This window comes from Nicotiana sylvestris, chromosome 3 (assembly GCF_000393655.2).
Source record: "Nicotiana sylvestris chromosome 3, ASM39365v2, whole genome shotgun sequence".
In the NCBI taxonomy this organism is placed as follows: Eukaryota; Viridiplantae; Streptophyta; class Magnoliopsida; order Solanales; family Solanaceae; genus Nicotiana; species Nicotiana sylvestris.
The window spans coordinates 144,312,701-144,331,324 of record NC_091059.1 but is presented as its reverse complement, the minus strand read 5'-3'; the positions used below and the strand labels follow the sequence as shown (position 1 = coordinate 144,331,324).

The 18,624-nt window shown below is 39.2% G+C and overlaps 1 protein-coding gene across 2 annotated transcripts; it reads left to right on the top strand.

Moving 5' to 3' along the window:
* The first annotated feature begins 3,592 nt into the window (after positions 1-3,592).
* On the top strand, positions 3,593-15,406 carry LOC104244568 (glutamate synthase 1 [NADH], chloroplastic). 2 transcript variants are annotated; one of them, XM_009800018.2, is made up of 22 exons: positions 3,593-4,440; positions 4,523-4,642; positions 5,222-5,335; positions 5,445-5,597; positions 5,694-5,794; positions 5,877-5,973; positions 6,466-6,575; positions 7,036-7,139; positions 7,262-7,441; positions 7,525-7,868; positions 8,013-8,083; positions 8,171-8,640; positions 8,765-9,634; positions 9,958-10,112; positions 10,394-10,555; positions 10,642-12,240; positions 12,475-12,690; positions 12,786-13,054; positions 13,378-13,683; positions 13,778-14,045; positions 14,412-14,669; positions 14,771-15,406. In XM_009800018.2, the coding sequence occupies exons 1-22, from the start codon at positions 4,051-4,053 to the stop codon at positions 15,053-15,055; spliced, it is 6,642 nt and encodes a 2,213-aa protein (XP_009798320.1). In that variant the 5' UTR covers positions 3,593-4,050; the 3' UTR covers positions 15,056-15,406. The 2 variants fall into 2 exon arrangements, with proteins under 2 accessions (XP_009798320.1, XP_009798321.1); XM_009800019.2 differs by lacking the exons at positions 3,593-4,440; positions 4,523-4,642; positions 5,222-5,335; positions 5,445-5,597; positions 5,694-5,794 and adding an exon at positions 6,036-6,177 and having other exon boundaries at positions 5,904-5,951.
* The last annotated feature ends 3,218 nt before the right edge of the window (positions 15,407-18,624 follow it).

Genomic DNA, 18,624 nt, shown 5'->3' with positions numbered 1-18,624 from the left:
ACCATATTTTGGATAGACTCATTCTTAGAAGGATCAAAAAAAGTAAACGAATTTCAATCTTCAAATTTATGATTTAAAGTAACTTTTAGGTTTTTATTCTTATACTATAAGCTTTTCTCCATATTTCTTCTTATATAGATAATATAATTAAAATTCATTAAAGAAAAAAGCTTCTAAAAACTAAAAGTTACAAAGAAGCTTCTAATATTAGTATTATTTTCTTATTTTTCAAAATTTTATAATTATTCCGTGTCTTTTTTGCTTCGGTTATCTTATTTTCTTCTTCTTGTTGTTGCTTCTTATTTCATGGCTTCTTCCCTATCGTATTTTTTTCGAAACCGTTGAGATTATATTTTCTTTGAGCCAGGGGTTTATCAGAAACGACATCTTTATCTTCACAAGGTATCAGTAAGGTCTGCATACACCTTTTTCTTCTCAAACCCTACTTGTGAGATTAGAGTTGTTGTGTTGTTATTGTTGAATTTTAATCATATATGTATTTACATCATATGAATTTTTAAAATTTTTATTGAACTCTTTCACGGAACGTAGCTCTGTCCCTATTTGGGACTAAGTACTGACACTTTTTTTTTTCGTTTCATAAATATTTTCGAAAAAGGAAAAATTTAAACAAAATTACGTCTTAACTTTCCTAACTTCCGTTGGTCAAGTCGCACGCAGAAGGTTTCAGTCATTTTCACCTGAGAAAACACACAGGGCCCACGAAGAGGATAAAGCGGAAAACGTTGATACTCATTAGAAGTTTACCGTGCCCGAGCCGCGGAGGCCTGGAACCGAGCCTAGAGGCGGCTATAAATAGCAGTCTATTTTAACCACCACTAACCACCGCACCTCAAATGGCTAACGGCGGCAACGGGGAGGCCCCACCATGAGCGTTTGTCGCGTGCCGCATAGGAGGCTCCTTTTGTACACGTGGCGAAAAAGAAGTTTGAGTAGGCCTTTGAACAAAAATATCACTAGTACTTTTTAATAAAATATTTTTGCAAATTAATGTTCATTTTAGATTTTTTGTTTTTTGGTATTTCTACCTCATATTACATAGAATCTTAAAATTAAAAATCTGAATTAAGGAGTATATTAAACTTAATTATTTTTCCCTCCAGAATTTTAGTCTCTTTTTTTTCAAGTAAAATTTATGTTTAAATATAATTTTAACTTTAAAAACTAGCTGTTGAAATTTTAATCAAATATTAACTAATCGATTTTAGGCTCTTATTAGGATAAGAGTTACGAAGAAAATATTAACACAAGTTTACGGCAGATCATATATTATTATTCAAAATTTAATTTAATTAGTCAAAATTAATTGACGATAGATCTTATCACTAAATGGTACTCCCTTCTGTCCACAATAAGTGACCAATTTACTTTTTTATTTTGGACCAAAATAAGTGTCCATTTATATATCAAAAAAAAACTCAATTTGTTTTTACAAAATTACTCTTATGTACATATCCCTAAAAAAGTTTATTACTCCTCACATTAAATATTTAATTAAAGATAGTTTAGTCATACTAGTATTTTTGTATAGAATTTAGTATTTTCTTAATGGATGTGCCCAAAGCAAATTGGTTACTTAGGCCTCGTTTGTTTTTTTAAGATTAAGACGACTGAATCTGAATACACATCTGAATATATTAAGATGCGTATTAAGATCAGAATACTAAATAGTTAAGACTATTTGTTTTTTAAAATCTGAATGTATAAAATTTATCTTTATTTGAAAATTAATAAACATAAAATTCAAATGAAATACTAACTATTCTTATATTCTATCATTAAAATATATAGTTTTTCTAAAATATGATAGTTATTGGTGGTGATAGCTACCGGGTGAATGCTTACTAGAGGCGGTGTTTGGTGGTAGTTTTGGTTAATGATGGTGGCTCATGCTAGTAGCTAGTAGTGATTGGTAGTGGTGGCGATTATGATTGAGGATGGTGGTGGTGGGTGGTGATAGTTAATAATGGCGGGTGGTGGTAGCAGTTGTGACTGAGAAAGGTGGTGGGTGGGTGGTGGTAGGTGATAATGATGGACAGTGCCGGTTGTGGTTGTTGATGATGATGGGGTGATCAGTTGTGGTAATTGAGGCGGATGAGTGTTGATTGTGGGTGAGAATAATGGTGGTCGGAGTGGTGGGTGGTGATAGTTAATAATGGCGGGTGGTGGTAGCAGTTGTGACTGAGAAAGGTGGTGGGTGGGTGGTGGTAGGTGATAATGATGGACAGTGCCGGTTGTGGTTGTTGATGATGATGGGGTGATCGGTTGTGGTAATTGAGGCGGATGAGTGTTGATTGTGGGTGAGAATAATGGTGGTCGGAGTGGTGGGGATAATGGGTGGTGATGGTCGATAATGGTGGTGACTATGATTAAGGATGATGGTAGCGTCGCGGTGGTGGTGGTAGTTGAGTATGGTGGCGGCGACGACATAGTGGTAGTTAATAATGGTAGGTGGTGGCGACAGTTAATAATGAATATGTGATAGCATCTTAATGAAATTAAGTCTCCGTTATAAATCTTAATCATACATACCTATTCATACCCATTAAGTGATTGTGAAGTAAAAAAAAATAAACGCGCTTAATGATTAAGATCTGAATAGTTAAGATTCAAACTTTAAAAACAAACACACTTAATGTATGAGATCTGAATGATTAAGATTCAAACCTCCATTAAATGCAAACAAATGAGGCCTTATTGTGGACCGAGAGGAGTAAATTTTAGAGATAATTACGGGATATTACACATGTGGATACTTCCCTAATCAACTTTAGCTTATATTCTTTACCTTACCAAAGTAGCAACAATAACGACCCAGTATAATCCCGCTAGTGGGGTCTGGGGAGGATAATATGTACGCAGACTTTACCCCTACCCCGAAGGGTAGAGAGGCTGTTTCCAGGAGACCCTCGGCTCAAACCTTACCAAAGTAGCCTTTTTGTATATAGTTTGAAACTTTTTTTTCATCTATTAATAGAGTATTGAGAAGATCTGTGTTAAAATTTGGTTTGAGAATGATATTCATTTAAACATTATTAGGTGCATTAAAGTGAAAAATAAAAAACTCTACTCCTGGAGTTTTAAAAGCTTAAAAACTAATAAATAAAATTTATAATTTGTGAATTTTTTTGACCGAATTGATGATTAGAGTTCGTTAGGAATATCATTTAGAAGTTGTTGTCAAAAATTTAAAGCTATCCGTAAAGATTTGAACTATTCAGTTATTTGTGAGTTGAAATTCGTAGAAGGTAAAATCAAGTTTTTATATCCAATATTATAATAAGCGTATAATGTTATATTCCGATGTATAAATAGCGTTGAAAAAATAATAAACTATGCGGTACTAAATAAAAAATGTGACTACATTCACTTATATTCAATTATAAAGTTTTAGATAAAAGATATAGCAGCACATTTATTAGTGAAAGATTTAGTTTAAAGTTTAAACACGGATAAACGTTTTTCTGAGGAAACACAGATCAGGTAGGACCCACTCAAACCCACCCACCCACCCTGCCAACTTCTACTCCAATCTCATCTATAAATCCTAACACAAGCCACCTCGCCCATGCCGAAAACGAAGAAAGATAGAAGAGAGCCGCCACCTACTCCCTCTGACGCTGTGCAGACTCTCTCCTCTTTCCTTTTGCCTTCGTTGCCCTCATCTGCGTTTTCTGAACAAAAATCCCTCTCCTACCTATGATTTTGGTTCCTTTGTTTCGTTATATTAAAACTCAATCTGGAATAGTTTGATTAGATAAGGACTACCTTTTTTACGCTTTATCCACCGCCCTCTCTTCAAACCCTTATTTTTCACGTGATCTGCTCCAAGTCGACTCATCTTATCATTCCAAAAACCTTCTAAACAACGGATCTGAGATTTCTTTATAACGCTTTTTTTATTCATAAAGATCTGAACTTATTTGGTTATTTTCGTTAATAACTTAATTCTGTATACAATTTACGGTATTTATATATATACACATATCTCTTAAAAAGATTGTAAACAACTGAACCTGGTGGTTTAATATGTCGATTGCTTCGAGTTCTGTGAACAATGGCATGGTTATGCCATCGCCGGCCAAGAGTCTGGCGGGCCATCAATTGAATGCTATGCCTTTGTGCAGAGTCGGTGTTGGTCTGGGCAGAACTACTAGGGCCTCTAGAAGTTTAGCTAAGAGGACTACCGGTTTCGATAAGAGGTTTTACGGAGCCAAACTCCGGGCCTCGGGTTCTGAAAGGTTGCACCTTTGGCAATCAGATGGGCCGGGCCAGGCTCCGAAGCTTAAGGTCGTTGTTCGTTCTGCATTGTCTAATGTGCCGGAGAAGCCACTCGGCCTTTACGATCCGTCCTTCGATAAGGACTCTTGTGGTGTTGGGTTTGTGGCTGAACTTTCCGGTGAAAGCAACCGGAAAACGGTAAATCAGAAAACTTTTCAAAAGTATTTGTGATGGTTTTTTTAGTTCTATGGAAAGTTTGAATTTTTCAAATTGTTTTTAGGTAACTGATGCTGTTGAGATGTTAGTTCGGATGTCTCATAGAGGCGCGTGTGGTTGTGAGACTAATACTGGAGATGGGGCCGGTATTCTTGTGGCTTTGCCTCATGATTTCTACAAGGAGGTGACTGACATATTTTAACTGCTCAGAATTACTGCTACTTAATTTTCAGTTAGTGGAATTTTTTTAACCTCAAGTGATGTTCTTGAGACTTGTTATGAATTGCTAATTTGATGATTTTGTTAGTTGCTTCTTTGCTTTTGTACTATTTATGGTTGATCATGTGTGGGTGTATTACCTGAGAGGATGATAGGGGAATCTTAAATACGAAATAAATAAATAAATTTTGCGTTCTTCTAATTATTGGAATTTTATTTTAAATGCTTACTTATAATGTAAAATTACTACTACAGAAATTACAAGAAAGAAACAAGTAGTAACCTGATCAATTTTTTTTCACATGTAATAATGAAAAGGATATAGTTTTCATCTATATGTTTTTTCCAAGGTATTTCTAAGACATGTATTTTTATTGGGTATAAAATAATATCACTTGAGAATGACAACAAAAAATAGACTATTTATTCAAAATTTAATACTAAAGTATTTATACTGATCTCTTAGTTGCAAAATTACCAATTGTGGCTTGAAATCTGATATAACACTCAATTGTTGCTTGTATCTTCTGTGTAACTGCCTCAGGTAGCAAGTGAGGTGGGATTTGAGCTACCACCACCTGGCCAGTATGCAGTTGGGATGTTCTTCCTACCTACCTCTGAAAACAGAAGGGAGCAAAGCAAAATTGTATTTACAAAGGTGAAATTCATCTCCTGCTCTATTTGATGCTTTTGATGACATATTTATGCAGGTGAATTTTGTTATTACGTATTCTGATTTTTTTTTTTGAATATTTGTGCTTCGGCAGGTGGCTGAGTCGCTCGGTCATACAGTTCTTGGATGGCGTCCAGTCCCTACAGATAATTCAGGACTGGGCAAGTCGGCATTGCAGACAGAACCTGTCATTGAGCAAGTGTTTCTGACACCAACTCCTCGGTCAAAGGTCGACTTTGAGCGGCAGGTAGTTGTCTGTTACTGAAGTAGTATATTTGTTACTACTTAGTATTTCCCTATCAATTATTGTTCATCATAGGTTCTGAATCCGTTCCCCCTGCAGATGTATATTTTGAGGAGGGTTTCAATGGTAGCGATCCGAGCTGCTTTAAACCTCCAACATGGTGGCGTGAGAGATTTCTATATATGCTCTCTTTCTTCAAGGTTTGTTCCACAAGACTCAGAATACATCACTATTTGATGTGGTGCTGTGGCTAACTTTAAATTTTATATTCTTAATGCGCAGGACTATTGTTTACAAAGGTCAGTTGAAGCCTAATCAGTTGAAGGAGTACTACTATGCAGATTTGGGCAATGAAAGGTTTACGAGCTACATGGCCCTGGTAAATATTTTATCCATTCTCTTTTAATTTGTACACTGACTCCATACTTCAACAACGAACAGCATTGGATCAACCAGTAAACTGAAGAGATGCAAGGTTGAGGAATGACTTCTGAGGCATTGAAGTATGAATGATCTCTTAAGTTCTTCCACTCCCTTGATCACAATTTGAATTTGGATGCCGGTGGGACTCTTTGGTGAGTTGGTAAGGAAACTCATTACCAAGTAAATAATGTTTACAGAAACTTGGTGCCCTCCTCTCTGCCATCTGTTCTTAACGAGAAAATATCCACTTAAATCTTGTGGAGGAATTTGTGTGCGCTCAAGGTTAGATTAGGGCTCAATGTGCTGTGTCCTGTCATTGCCACAAATCTTCAAAGTGCCAGAACTCAATTACCATTGCATCTGGAAGACATATCTCAGCAGCTCCATTTTTTTTCTTTTTGTCGTATTGGATCTTCCAAATGTAAATTTTTGGGGTTTTCTGGTACAGGTGCATTCTAGGTTCTCTACAAATACCTTTCCTAGTTGGGATCGTGCTCAACCCATGCGTGTTTTGGGTCATAACGGGGAAATTAACACACTTCGAGGCAACGTGAACTGGTAAGTTTCCTGCGGAGTTGCATTTTCTGGTCTAATATGTGCAGAGCTTAATATAATTCCTTTAAGATTGATCTCCTGAATTAAAAGGTATTTTAGATGATTTGCTTTCCATTTGAAAATTGAAAAGAGGATTCACTGATCCTTGTAAAAAGTGAATTGTGAGGATAAGGTGTCAACAGTAGTTTCTGCAGGTCAGTGATGTTCTTTTCCACATTACACTAGTGGAGGGATGCACATGATTGAATCCTTCCTTTTGCATCAAATATCTTCCTTTGTTCCCCTCAATTCTGGAGTAACATGTTGACTGCAAATCGACTAGCATGCTCTTCCCAGAAGCTAAGGAAGAATCTTAAATAGGATTAAGTTATTTGACAGTTGCGAAGTTAAATTCCATTGTATCTTGTTGATTTGTCCTCTCCATTGATGTTTTGTTTGAAACGTCATTCTTTTGTCTCTTCAGGATGAGGGCTCGTGAAGGTCTTCTTAAATGCAAAGAGCTTGGCCTTTCGAAGACAGAAATGAAAAAGCTCTTGCCCATTGTTGATGCCAGTTCATCTGACTCAGGTTCTTGTGCTACCTTTCTGCACCTCAAAGCAGTCAATATCTGAACATGCTGTGATCAACTTTCCTACTAGCAGATATTTGTCTTGATTGTCCCATATCTGATTTTGATCTCCATTTTTCAGGAGCTTTTGATGGTGTACTTGAGCTTCTGCTTCGAGCTGGTAGAAGCCTCCCAGAAGCTGTAATGATGATGATTCCTGAAGCCTGGCAAAATGACAAGAACATGGATCCTAACCGCAAAGCATTGTACGAGTATTTTTCAGCTCTCATGGAACCATGGGATGGACCTGCCCTTATATCATGTAATAGACTTCAAGGAATTAACTGATTTCTTATATGAGTTTTTTCTTTGTGGCATTTGCTTAATGTGGACATTGCCTTGCAGTTACTGATGGGCGCTATCTTGGAGCTACATTAGATCGGAATGGTCTGCGTCCAGGTCGCTTTTATGTCACATACAGTGGCAGGGTTGTTATGGCAAGTGAAGTTGGAGTAGTTGATATTCCACCTGAAGATGTATGCAGAAAAGGTCGACTAAACCCTGGAATGATGCTTCTGGTGGACTTTGAGAACCATGTTGTTGTAGATGATGAAGCTTTGAAGCAGCAGTACTCTCTTGCAAGACCTTATGGACAGTGGCTTAAAAGGCAAAAGATAGAGCTGAAAGACATTGTTGAGTCTGTAAATAAATCCTACAGGGTCCCTCCACCCATTGCCGGAGTTTTGCCTGTGAGCACCGTGTCTCATACTAATTTAATTCCTCTAAATCTTTGTTTTTGGTCTTCTCTTTTCTGTTGTTAATTGTGCCTGTTTGTTATTAGTTGGTTCTTTAAGTGCCTCTTAACTTATCAATCTATTCTTCTACAATTTTAGGCGTTAAATGATGATGACAGTATGGAAAATATGGGGCTTCATGGTTTATTGGCTCCATTAAAGGCCTTCGGGTATGTTTCTTTTGCCACAAACTGACAATTCCCCAGAATTTTGTGACAACATGTATTAAGTATTTAATTGCTGACCTATTTATGCAGTTACACTGTGGAGTCCTTAGAAATGCTGCTACTCCCAATGGCAAAAGATGGTGTAGAGGCTCTTGGTTCAATGGGAAATGATGCTCCATTAGCAGTGATGTCTACTAGAGAAAAACTTACATTTGAGTATTTCAAGCAGATGTTTGCTCAAGTCACAAACCCTCCTATTGACCCTATAAGGGAAAAAATTGTTACGTCTATGGAATGTATGATTGGTCCTGAAGGAGATCTTACAGAGACCACCGAAGAACAGTGTCACCGCCTCTCACTCAAGGGACCTCTTTTGTCCATTGAAGAAATGGAAGCTGTGAAAAAGATGAACTACAGAGGGTGGCGTAGTAAGGTTCTTGATATTACCTTCTCCCGAGACCGTGGTACGAAGGGTCTCGAGGAGACCTTAGATAGGATCTGCTCTGAAGCGCACAGCGCGATTCAGGAGGGTTATACAACAATCATTCTTTCTGACAGAGGTACCAATCTTTACAGAGAGCTATTTAATTTTAAAAATAAAATAAAAAGTATGTCATTCCTTTGTACATGGTTTTTATCTCTGTTATCGATATGGTATTGATATTTACTTATTAACCTTCTTAGCCTTCTCGCCAAAGCGTGTTGCTGTGAGCTCTTTATTGGCTGTTGGTGCTGTCCATCATCATTTAGTTAAAAAGCTTGAGCGGACTCGTGTTGGACTGATTGTTGAATCTGCTGAGCCACGAGAAGTACACCATTTCTGTACATTGGTAGGATTTGGTGCTGATGCTATCTGCCCTTATTTGGCTGTAGAAGCTATATGGAGACTACAGGTTGATGGAAAAATCCCACCAAAGTCAACTGGTGAGTTCCATTCCAAGGATGAGCTTGTCAAGAAATACTTCAAAGCAAGTCATTATGGCATGCAGAAGGTTCTTGCAAAAATGGGCATATCAACATTGGCATCATACAAGGGCGCTCAGATTTTTGAGGCAGTTGGCCTTTCGTCAGAAGTGATGGAAAGGTGTTTCAAAGGAACCCCTAGCAGAGTGGAGGGTGCAACTTTTGATGCACTTGCAAAGGATGCACTCAAGCTGCATGAACTAGCATTCCCATCACGAGCCTTGGCTCCCGGGAGTGCAGAGGCTGTGGCACTCCCTAATCCTGGTGATTATCATTGGAGAAAAGGTGGTGAGATTCACCTTAATGATCCACTTGCCATCGCAAAATTGCAGGAGGCTGCACGAACTAATAGTGTAGCTGCCTACAAAGAATATTCTAAGCGTGTGCAGGAATTAAATAGACAATGCAATTTAAGGGGACTTTTGAAGTTTAAAGAGGCAGAGGTGAAAGTTCCTCTGGAAGAAGTTGAACCAGCAAGTGAGATTGTAAAACGTTTTGTTACTGGAGCCATGAGTTATGGATCAATCTCTTTGGAGGCACATGCTACTCTTGCTATGGCAATGAACAAAATTGGGGGCAAATCTAACACAGGTATGTTTTACTGGAATGTTTTATTTTTTATGACCGAGAAATCAGTCTGGGGGCCAACCACAGCGTTAAAAAACTTGGGGATGATGAGTCCGCCGCTCTTAACTTTCTCCACTTAAATACTGTGGTTAGTTCGCCTGGTGCATGGTTCTAACTTGTAACCTAAGACACAAGTCCTTCAACCTTTGCCAATTGAGCTAACCCCTGTGGGGCTGCTTAAGTGGAGTGTTGACAGTGATCTTTCTCTTGTGAGGCTACCATTTTTACCCCTTTGGAGCTGAAATTCTTTTGACTGTAAAATGAAAGCTGTACCTACTGTTGGACAGGTGAGGGTGGTGAGCAACCATCTCGGATGGAGCCTCTTCCTAATGGTTCAATGAATCCAAAAAGAAGTGCAATTAAGCAGGTTGCAAGTGGTAGATTTGGAGTCTCAAGTTATTACCTCACAAATGCGGATGAGCTACAGATAAAAATGGCTCAGGTACTCTTTACATGCGCATTGCAATATATTTCATTCATCAACATGTTTGTATTAAATGTTGATCCATTCCTATTAGATCCTGTATTCCAGTTGGAATAGAGGTTTCTCTTGTTTATGAATTTATGTTCATGGACAGATGATGCTGCATCTGCAGGGCACCTATAGGTGTCTTTGCCTCATTAACTGAAACCTGCATTTGGCATTTGGTGAGATAAATGTGAACAGTAAAGTTTTCTGTTACGCGTTGGATACATCTATTCACATCCCTTTGTATTTTGCAGGGAGCCAAGCCTGGAGAAGGGGGTGAACTTCCTGGACACAAGGTCATTGGTGACATAGCTGTCACTAGGAACTCCACAGCTGGAGTTGGACTAATTAGTCCTCCTCCTCATCATGATATCTACTCTATTGAGGATCTTGCGCAGTTGATTCATGATCTTAAGGTATTAAAATCTCGTGTATTTGCACTGTGCATCTTTCTTTATTTATTATTCTTTGATCCTGAGATATTGCCCTATTATGCCTATAGAATGCAAATCCCGGGGCACGTGTAAGTGTCAAGTTGGTTTCTGAAGCTGGCGTTGGGGTTATTGCTAGCGGTGTTGTCAAGGGACATGCTGATCATGTCTTGATCTCCGGTCATGATGGAGGCACGGGTGCCTCAAGATGGACTGGTATCAAGAGTGCCGGGCTTCCATGGGAACTTGGTCTTGCGGAGACCCATCAAACTTTAGTGGCTAATGACCTCCGTGGCCGAACAACACTGCAAACAGATGGCCAATTGAAAACTGGAAGAGATGTGGCTGTTGCTGCTCTTCTTGGTGCGGAGGAGTTTGGTTTCAGCACTGCTCCCCTCATAACACTTGGCTGCATAATGATGAGAAAATGCCACAAAAACACTTGCCCTGTGGGAATTGCGACTCAAGATCCAATTCTTCGGGAGAAGTTTGCTGGAGAACCAGAACATGTCATAAATTTCTTCTTCATGCTGGCTGAGGAAGTAAGAGAAATCATGTCTCAGCTTGGTTTTAGAACACTTACTGAAATGGTTGGCCGTTCAGACATGCTTGAACTGGATAAAGATTTAACCAAGAACAATGACAAACTAAAGAACATCGATCTGTCCCTACTGCTTCGACCTGCTGCTGATATCCGTCCTGAAGCTGCTCAATATTGTGTACAGAAACAGGATCATGGTTTAGACATGGCTTTAGATAACAATTTGATAGCCCTTTCCAAAGCTGCTTTGGAGAAAAGTCTTCCTGTATATATTGAAACTCCAATATGTAATGTAAACCGTGCTGTCGGAACGATGCTAAGCCATGAAGTTACCAAGCGATATCACCTCGCAGGACTCCCTGCAGACACTATTCATATCAAACTTAGTGGAAGTGCAGGGCAGAGTCTGGGAGCTTTTCTTTGCCCTGGCATCACATTAGAGCTTGAAGGAGACAGCAATGATTATGTTGGTAAAGGTTTGTCAGGGGGGAAAATCATTGTCTATCCTCCAAAAGAAAGCAAGTTTGACCCCAAGGAAAATATTGTGATTGGAAATGTAGCTCTTTATGGGGCAACGACTGGGGAGGCATATTTTAATGGGATGGCAGCAGAAAGATTTTGTGTCCGTAACTCAGGGGCCAAAGCTGTTGTGGAAGGTGTTGGTGATCACGGCTGTGAGTACATGACTGGCGGTACAGTTGTTGTCCTTGGAAAAACTGGAAGAAACTTTGCTGCTGGTATGAGTGGTGGCGTTGCCTATGTTCTTGATGTGGATTCAAAATTCCGATGTCGTTGCAATTCAGAGCTGGTTGATCTTGATAAAGTTGAAGAAGACGACGATATCATGACTTTGAAGATGATGATACAGCAACATCAGCGTAACACAAACAGCCAACTGGCAAAAGATGTTCTTGCAGACTTCGATAATCTTTTGCCTAGATTTATTAAGGTCTTCCCTAGAGATTATAAACGGGTTCTGGCAAGCATGAAAAAAGAGGAAGCTAACAAAGCAGCAAATGAACGTGCCATCAAGGAAGCGGAGGAGCAAGAAGAGGCAGATTTGAAGGAGAAAGATGCCTTTGAAGAGCTGAAGAAATTAGCAGCTGCATCTAAGGACCAATCCAGTCAGGTTAGTTCATTTACGAAGTTTCTGAAGGAGCTGCCTTGGAATTCCTGTATTATTTCATGATATTCCTGAGAAGATTCTATTTTTTCTATAGATGTAGCTTAGGGACCTTGTGGCACCTGACTTGTCCATTAATTGCTTTATTGGCCTTTGCCGGCCCATTTGGGTATTTAGTTGCCGTAAGAGGCTTTACAATAGGTTTTGCAACTTTACATATGCACTTTTGGTCTTCTACAGGTTGAAGAGGAAAAAACATTGAAGAGGCCCACCGAAGTTGCTGATGCAGTCAAGCATCGAGGTTTTGTTGCTTATGAGCGACAGGGCGTGTCATACAGGGATCCAGATGTTCGGATGAGGGACTGGAAAGAGGTTATGGAAGAGTCAAAACCCAGTCCACTCCTTAAGACACAGTCTGCGCGCTGCATGGACTGTGGAACTCCTTTTTGTCATCAGGTAATATAAATGCTGAAATGTGTAGTGATTGATGCACAATATGAATGCAAGCAGCCAAAATCTGATTTGATTATGTCATGAAAAATTTGTTGCAGGAGAACTCTGGGTGTCCTCTTGGAAATAAAATACCAGAATTCAATGAGTTAGTGTATCAAAACAGGTGGCGTGAAGCACTGGATAGGCTTCTTGAGACAAACAACTTCCCCGAGTTCACTGGTCGGGTGTGCCCTGCACCTTGTGAAGGGTCTTGTGTGCTTGGTATCATTGAGAATCCTGTTTCTATCAAGAGCATTGAATGTGCCATTATCGACAAAGCTTTTGAGGAAGGGTGGATGGTGCCACGACCTCCTTCTGAGAGAACTGGGTAAGCATTTCATCACTTGCTTGTACTGTACTGTCCCAAACCCCTGCCCCCACAATCCTACCTGTGCCTGCTTTTATTTTCTTTGGAGGTGCCCCTTTTTCTCATTTCCAATTGCTCCTGGTAACCGACTCTTTGCAGCTACTAAGTTGATTGTCTTTCAGCGTGTCCACTGTCAGCAGCATATTTTTTCAGCAAAAAGCTGTGCTTTTACGGATTATGTAGATGTTTTATTCTAAGAGTAGTTAAGCTTTGATAGATCGACATCTACGCTCTACCGTACATTACATCGATAGCTCATGTTCTAATTGTTCTCATTCTGACAGGAAAAGAGTCGCAATTGTCGGGAGTGGACCCTCAGGCTTGGCTGCTGCTGATCAGTTAAATAGAAAGGGTCATACTGTAACCGTGTTTGAACGTGCTGATAGAATCGGTGGTCTGATGATGTATGGAGTGCCCAACATGAAGACCGACAAGATTGATGTCGTTCAGAGGCGGGTTGACCTTATGGAGAAGGAAGGGGTGAAATTTGTGGTCAATGCAAATGTTGGAAATGATCCCATGTACTCCTTGGAGCGGCTTCGTGAAGATCACGATGCAATTGTTTTGGCTGTTGGAGCCACAAAGCCAAGGTGAGTACCATGGATCGCATCATATCGCTTTTGGTTCATTGTGCTTTCTGAATAAGTAATTGCTCACTCAAACTACATGTTGACTCATTGGTAGGGACCTTCCTGTTCCTGGACGAGACCTCTCAGGAGTTCATTTTGCAATGGAGTTCCTTCATGCAAACACAAAAAGTTTGCTTGATAGCAATCTCCAGGATGGAAAATACATTTCTGCCAAGGGAAAGAAGGTGGTTGTTATTGGTGGAGGTGACACTGGGACAGATTGCATAGGAACGTCTATTCGGCATGGCTGCAGCAGTGTTGTTAATCTAGAGCTTCTCCCTCAGCCGCCACAAACTAGGGCTCCTGGAAATCCTTGGCCGCAGGTTTGATCATGTTTTATGTGGCAATGCACCTTACTCTTTCCCATGCATAGTTAGTCACTTCAATTAGCACGCTTGCACCTTACTGTTATTACCGTGGCAAATGCACCTTACATTTTCCGGCAGTCACTTCAATTAGCGGGGTTGCTTTATGTTTATCATGTGCATGACGGACAATTCAGAAGCAATATGATGTTTTGTCAGCTTAAATTAGAAGGAATTGCTCCTTATACTTTCAGAGGAAGTTTCTAGAATTGGCTTTATAGTCTGAATTAGGATTATAAAGTGATCATTAAACTTTTATTAACATTTTTCTTATTAACTTCTTGAATGTCAATTTGATATGTCCTTTCCATTTCTTGTTGGCAGTGGCCTCGTATCTTCCGTGTAGATTATGGGCATCAGGAAGCTGCTGCAAAGTTTGGTAAGGATCCGAGATCCTATGAGGTATTGACTAAGCGTTTCATTGGAGATGAGAATGGAAATGTGAAAGGGTTGGAGGTCATACGTGTACAGTGGGAGAAAGATGACAGTGGAAGATTCCAATTCAAAGAAGTAGAAGGCTCTGAAGAAATTATCGGAGCCGATCTGGTTCTGCTAGCTATGGGGTTCCTTGGTCCTGAATCGGTTAGTATCTTATGATTTCCATTTTCATTTCTTCATTTTTTTTGCTCTGATGAAATTCAATTTATATTGAATGGTTATTCTTGTGTTTGATCTTTGTTCAGACAATAGCAGACAAACTGGGACTAGAAAAGGACAACAGGTCTAACTTCAAGGCTGATTATGGACGCTTCTCTACAAGTGTGGAAGGGGTGTTTGCAGCAGGAGACTGTCGCAGGGGACAGTCTTTGGTGGTGTGGGCCATCTCCGAAGGGCGGCAAGCAGCTGCTCAAGTTGACAAGTTTCTCATGAAGGATGACGAGGACGACTTCACAGTTGATGTGGCTAGCCAACAAGAATTTGTCAAGAAGCAACAAGATGGCAGCAAGCAGCAGACAGTCGTGACATAAGACACTTGCAAAGCAAATGAATAAACGACACTATGAGGAGGCTGGATTAGGGATTCTCCTTCACATGATATCCAAATCCAAGAAAAGAAGCAGAGTAAATCGATTGCAGCGCAGCTTGAATATAGGATAGGATAATAGTTGATATTTTCTGATTCTTGGGAGTTTGAGGGTTGGGGGGTAGTGGGATAGTATTTGTTTTTTGCTGCATGTTGGGTGTCGATAAAGTTTATTATTGCCGTGTTGGTTGTTTGGAGGGTAGCTCCAGCACAGGCTTAGTGGAAAAAATAACATGTACAGTTCTCGTTTGTGCAAAATTTCCTTTGAAATTAATATTATGGGGGATTATTTCTAGTTTTAGGTGGTCCTGCACTTTAAGTTAAAAGTATTTTGTCGATGCAACTCTTCTGAGCATTCACATACAGAAAAATCTTTTGTGAATTCATTCACTGTGTTACAGTTCTGTTTTCATATATTTATTCGACTTTTGAGACATAAACATAGAAATTGCAATAAAGTAGTTGGACGGAGGTCCGAAACTATTAGATATTTTGCTCGCACGAATAGTTGAGTGTCAAATTTTTTTGACGGCGAATTTTAGTTAGTTATTTTCAACCCTGACTGAATTGTATGAAAAATTAATGCTTATTCTCTTAAATAAACAAAAGGAATATAGTAAAGTAGTGAGATGGAGAAACAAAAGGCGGGTTTTTCTTCTTCAAATCCTACATATTTTGAGTCATATTCTTACTAGAGATGGTTAATAATCATTTCGTTGATAAGACTTTGCGTAATTAATTGAACCTCTGTCAATTGTAGCTGTGGATGTATACTTTGTTAAGGTAAAGCCCTTAGAATCCTACTTATATTTGAAGCTTTTAGTTATAACAAGAAGAGTAGGAGCAAGAAAGGTAAGTGGAAAGTTTAACTAATTCAATTCTTGACACTGCACTGTGTTTGAATGTAAACTCTGGGACATTAATCATTTAATGACACATTAATAGAACTCTCGGATATATAGATTTTTTATCTAATGTATGAATTGAAAGATTGTTATGTTGTGAGTAATAATATAAAAGATATTATATTACATTACTTATTTTAGGGACACTGTCTTTTTATATATGTAAATTGTTGATTACAATGTATTTATATCGATTACATTGTATGAAATGAACAAGCTTTCTAACAGATTTCTTCCAACTAACAACTCTAACTACTTTTTGAATTTCCAACTAACTGTTTTAACTACCTTTTGAATTCCCCAACCAACCGCCCTTCTAATAATCGTGTATCATTACTCCCTCCAATAAAAGATCCTTGCCCACAAGGATCAAAGAGTGGAAATCTGGTATGTAAAATAGTAGCAATTTCCTTCGTAGCAGCATCAGCAGGCAATCCTTGCCATTTGACTAGAACCTGTGCAACATCCTTATTGCCTCTTTTGATCATCCTCCTTTGCAAAATCAACTCAGGGTCAAGGCAATAAGGGCTTGCCAAATCAACAACTGGGGATAAGAGATTTGTGAGGGCACTTCGTGGCACTTTTTCAGCAAGGAAACATGGACTTTAGGATGAATTTTCACCCTAGCAAGTAGTACTAGAGTATAGGCCACTGGACTAATTCTTCTAATAATCTGAAATGGACCATAAAAGTTTGCAGTTGATTTGTGTGAGGAATGATTTGAAATAGTTACTTGTTTATATGGTTGGACCTTCAAATAAACCCGATCTCCAACTTCAAATTGTCAATCACTTCTATGAGAATCTGTTGTTGCTTCATCCTAAGTTGTGCTCTTCTCAGATAATGCTTAAGCAGCTGTAGCTTGAGCTCTCTATTGACCAATGTATTGTCTACTTCAGCAGAAGCTGATTCTCCTAGTATATATGGTAAATGCAAAGGGGGTGGTCAGTCATATAATGCTTCATAAGGGGTGGTCTGAATGGCAGAATGGAAGCAAGTGTTATACCAATATTCAGCCATTGGTAAATAGGAGAACCAGTTGTTAGCATCCTCACTGCAGTAGCATCTCAATTAAGTTTCAAGGCTTCTATTCAGGACCTCAGTTTGCCCATCAGATTGAGGGTGATAAGCTGATGAGGTGTGCAATTGTACTCCTTGGAGTGTGAATAGCTCCTGCCAGAATGAACTCAAGAAAACATCATCCCTATCATTTGTAATAGCATCAGGCATCCCATGTAGCTTAACTATTGTGTCAAGAAAAACCTTAGCAACTGACTGAGCAGTGTAAGGGTGTATGAGTGGAATGAAATGACCATATTTGCTTAGCCTGTCTACTACTAATAGGATTACTTTACATCCATTCGACTTGGGCAACCCATCAATGAAGTTCATGCTGATCTGTGACCAAACTACATCTGGTATAGGTAGTGGTTGCAATAGACCTGGGTTAAGCAACCAAGTCTGATTTGTTCCTTTGACATACATCACATTTTTGGACAAATTTCTTTATGTCCTTCCTCATATTCTTCCAGTAAAACAATGTCACCAACCTCCTTAATGTAGCTTCAATCCCTGAGTGACCACCTTGAGGACTAGCATGCCAAGCTTTCATGATTGCCCTTCTTAGTTCTGGAACTTTCTCAATCACCAGTATGCCCTTCCTCCTTGGTTGGTCTTGAGTCCAGTGAACTGTTTATGAGCAACAAGATTATGTTGAAGTTCTATAATAAGTTGTTGAAGCTCAAAATCTGAACTCCAACTGGATACTATGTTTTGGAACAGATCTATGTTATGAGGTGATAGCATTAGTGCTAATAGTTCAGCACCAATGACCCTTGAGAGAGCATCAACTACTTTATTCTCCACTCCCTTCTTGTATTCTATAGAGTAGTCAAAAGGCATCAATTTTGTTAACCATATCAGTTGAGAATTAGTGTGCGATTTCTGCTCCATAAGGAACTTCAGAGCCTTCTGATCAGTCCTTATAATAAACTTCTGTCTCAGCAGGTATTGTGACCATTTAGAAACTGCATGAACAACATCTAATAGCTCCCTATCATAGACAGATAAGGTAGCATGTCTAGGTGACAGAGCTTTGCTAATAAAGGCTATTGGATGCCCTTCTTGCATAAGCACTGCCTCTATCCTATAGCCACTTGCATCAGTCTCCACAATGAATGTCTTGCTGGCATCAGGTAAAGATAAGACAGGTGCCTGAGTAAGTGCCTCCTTCAATTCTGCAAAGGCTACATCAGCTACTTGTGACCATTTGAAATTGTTCTTCTTGGTTAATTCAGTTAATGGTTTGCAAATAATACCAAAGCCCTTGACAAACCTCGTGTAGTATCTAACTAGGCCTAGAAATCCTCTCAACTATTTGAGAGTGGTTGGTGTAGGCCAATTCATCACAACTGCTATTTGGTGGGGATCAGTAGAGACTCCTTCAGCTGTAATAAAGTGACCTAAGTATTCAATTTTGTGGACTCCAAAGAAACACTTGCTCCTCTTAGCAAATAATTGATGCTTCATCATCTCCATAAAATACAGATATTAGGTGGATCAAATGATCTTCCATAGTGTTGTTGTAGATTAGGATATCATCAAAGAA